The sequence below is a fragment of the Suncus etruscus genome, chromosome 2 (genome assembly GCF_024139225.1).
Source record: "Suncus etruscus isolate mSunEtr1 chromosome 2, mSunEtr1.pri.cur, whole genome shotgun sequence".
In the NCBI taxonomy this organism is placed as follows: Eukaryota; Metazoa; Chordata; class Mammalia; order Eulipotyphla; family Soricidae; genus Suncus; species Suncus etruscus.
Window position 1 is genome coordinate 129,787,848 of NC_064849.1, and position 2,454 is coordinate 129,790,301.

Below are 2,454 nucleotides of genomic sequence, written 5' to 3' on the forward strand. Positions count from 1 at the left end.
ATTCAAGTGGGAATGATGTTTCTCCTTTCATTTAGCAAAGGGAGCGTTTGTTGAAAAACATCAGGCAAAATAAAATTTTCACCAGCAGGCATTTTGGAGAAGGAAGCCATTCTCTCTCGTGAGCGCTAACCCTGAGTGAACAATTTAAGGATTGTCTACACCAGGATGGTGCTGAGTATTTGAGCAGAGCAGCTGGGCCACTCTTATTCCTGTAAACCAGGACCTGGCAGACTAGGGGAGGTGTGTTATGAGTCAGCAAGTCATGACCTCACATTGTGGGAAATGTTTTCTTGACTTTATTATTTTTCTCTTTTAGAGTTCATAAATAATAACTTATGGATCCTTTAGTGGTTTCTTCTTGTTTGAAGCTTAAATCATTCTTTTTCTAGTATCTTAAGCTAGATATACTGGTCTGGATCTTATTAGAAGTTGACACCAACATAGAATTAAATAGCATTCAAGAAAGTATCTGTGATAGAAAATAGGGAAGGAGCTGAGAAGTCTGGAAGAGGTTTTGGACTACTAGAGGGACAAGACAAACCTCTAGTGAAGAGACGGAAGGAAGGCTGGGTTCAATCTAAGGAAGTTTTGATAAGGATGCCAAAGAGTCTTCAAGACAAAGCTTACTGTTGGAATCTTCTGTGTCTTTCAGAAAACAATTTGCTTAAAAATTCTTCTGGAGTTAGGCTGTCCTCTGAGGAATCCCCGGGTCATGCAGCCACAACACGGCCTTCACCTGTCCTATGCCATGAGTGTGGCTGGCATGGTCAATGCCATTAGCCGGGCCTGTCGTGAAGGGGAGCTCTCCACCTGTGGCTGTAGCCGGGCCCCGTGGCCCCAGGACCTTCCCTGGGACTGGCTGTAGGGACAATGTGGAGTACAGCTACCAATTTGCCAAGGAGTTTGTGGACGCCCAGGAGGGGGAGAAGAACTTTGCCAAAGGCTCAGAGGAGCAGAGCAGAGTGCTCATGAACCTGCAGAACAAGGAGGAAGGGCGAAGGGCCATGTACAAGATGGCAGATGTTGCCTGCAAGTGCCACTGCTTCTCAGGCACTTGCAGTCTCAAGACCTGTTGGCTCCAGCTGGCCGAGTTCCGCAAGGTGGGGGACCAGCTGAAGGAGAAATATGATAGTGCCGTGGCTATGCATGCCACCTGCAAGGGCAAGCTGGAGCTGGTCAACAGCCGCTTCAACCAGCCCACCCAGGAGAACCTGGTCTATGTAGACTCCAGCCCCGACTACTGCCTGTGCAATGAGACCACAGGCTCTCTGGGCATCCAGGGCCGCTTGTGCAACAAGACCTCGGAGGGCATGGATGGCTGCGAGCACATGTGCTGCGGCCGAGGCTTTGATCAGTTGAAGAGCGTGCAGGTGGAGCGCTGTCACTGCAAGTTCTACTGGTGCTGCTACGTCAAGTGCAAGAAATGCACCGAGATTGTCGACCAGTATATCTGCAAGTAGACTGTGTCCACACCACGGCACAAAGTTTATATTATATAAAGATCTATAAATCTATTTCAGATTTGTATAAATAAATGGATGGAGGAAAACTAAAAGGAGAAAAATAAGTTCTTGTGGACTCTATGAAGAGTTAGAATTAGAAAGTATGAACCTTAGAATAAATGTAACAATGGATGCTGGAGCCCTTTGAATTGGTTACTGCCTGTTTTCTTAGGAATAAGCATTCAGAGTCTTTCTAGAAAAATGACTTCAAGTGTCCCCTAGATAGAAAATGTCACCCCATTGTTGAGATCCTAGGCAATGACTTGCTACAGATCCCCAAGGAGAGTAGATATTAGTGTCTTCCTTCACATTAAAAACCACATTTTCATGGGACTCTGTTGGGACTCCAAGCACCCGTGTTGCAGGTCAGCCCCTGAAGAGGTTGACTGATGATGGGATGGAGAATGAGGCCCTTTTCTTCCAGCTCGGAGCACGCGTCTGCCACCCTGTCTAGCCCACGGTTCTGAGGTGAAACGGCGGGTAAACAGCTCGCAGACAATCAGGCTCGTGGAAATATTTGCTTTATTCGGATGGACAAAACTGAAGTCCAAAGACTCCGATTCAGTTCCAGCCAGCAAAAAGCCCTCGCCTTCCACAGACCCTTGCTCTTATACTCCAGAGTCAGGTCCCACCCAATGGTGGGATCAGATACTAACCAATGGTGGAAGCAGAATCAGGTCCTACCCTAGGGTGGGGGCAGAATGCCAGGTCACACCCTAGGGTAGGGCACAGATTAGGGTGAGCAACATAGTAATCCCCCAAAATATTTACATACACAACACACCCGTAGCCCTGAACTCCTACTTCAAGACTATAGGAATTCCTCTGGCAAGGACATAAATATTTTGGTATCTCCTTTAAATATTCATGCATGGTAGATGAGTATCTATGAAAGGTGTTTGTGTATTGTCATTAATATACAGTGTGTGTCAACACAGCAGAACCTACTAAC

At 46.7% G+C, this 2,454-nt stretch overlaps 1 protein-coding gene across 1 annotated transcript; it reads left to right on the plus strand.

The window, feature by feature from the left end:
• Positions 1-712: 712 nt before the first annotated feature.
• On the plus strand, positions 713-1,460 carry LOC126001866 (protein Wnt-5b-like). The gene is given in 2 exon segments (XM_049769073.1): positions 713-858; positions 860-1,460. Coding segments are annotated over 2 exon segments (747 nt in total).
• Positions 1,461-2,454: the final 994 nt, after the last annotated feature.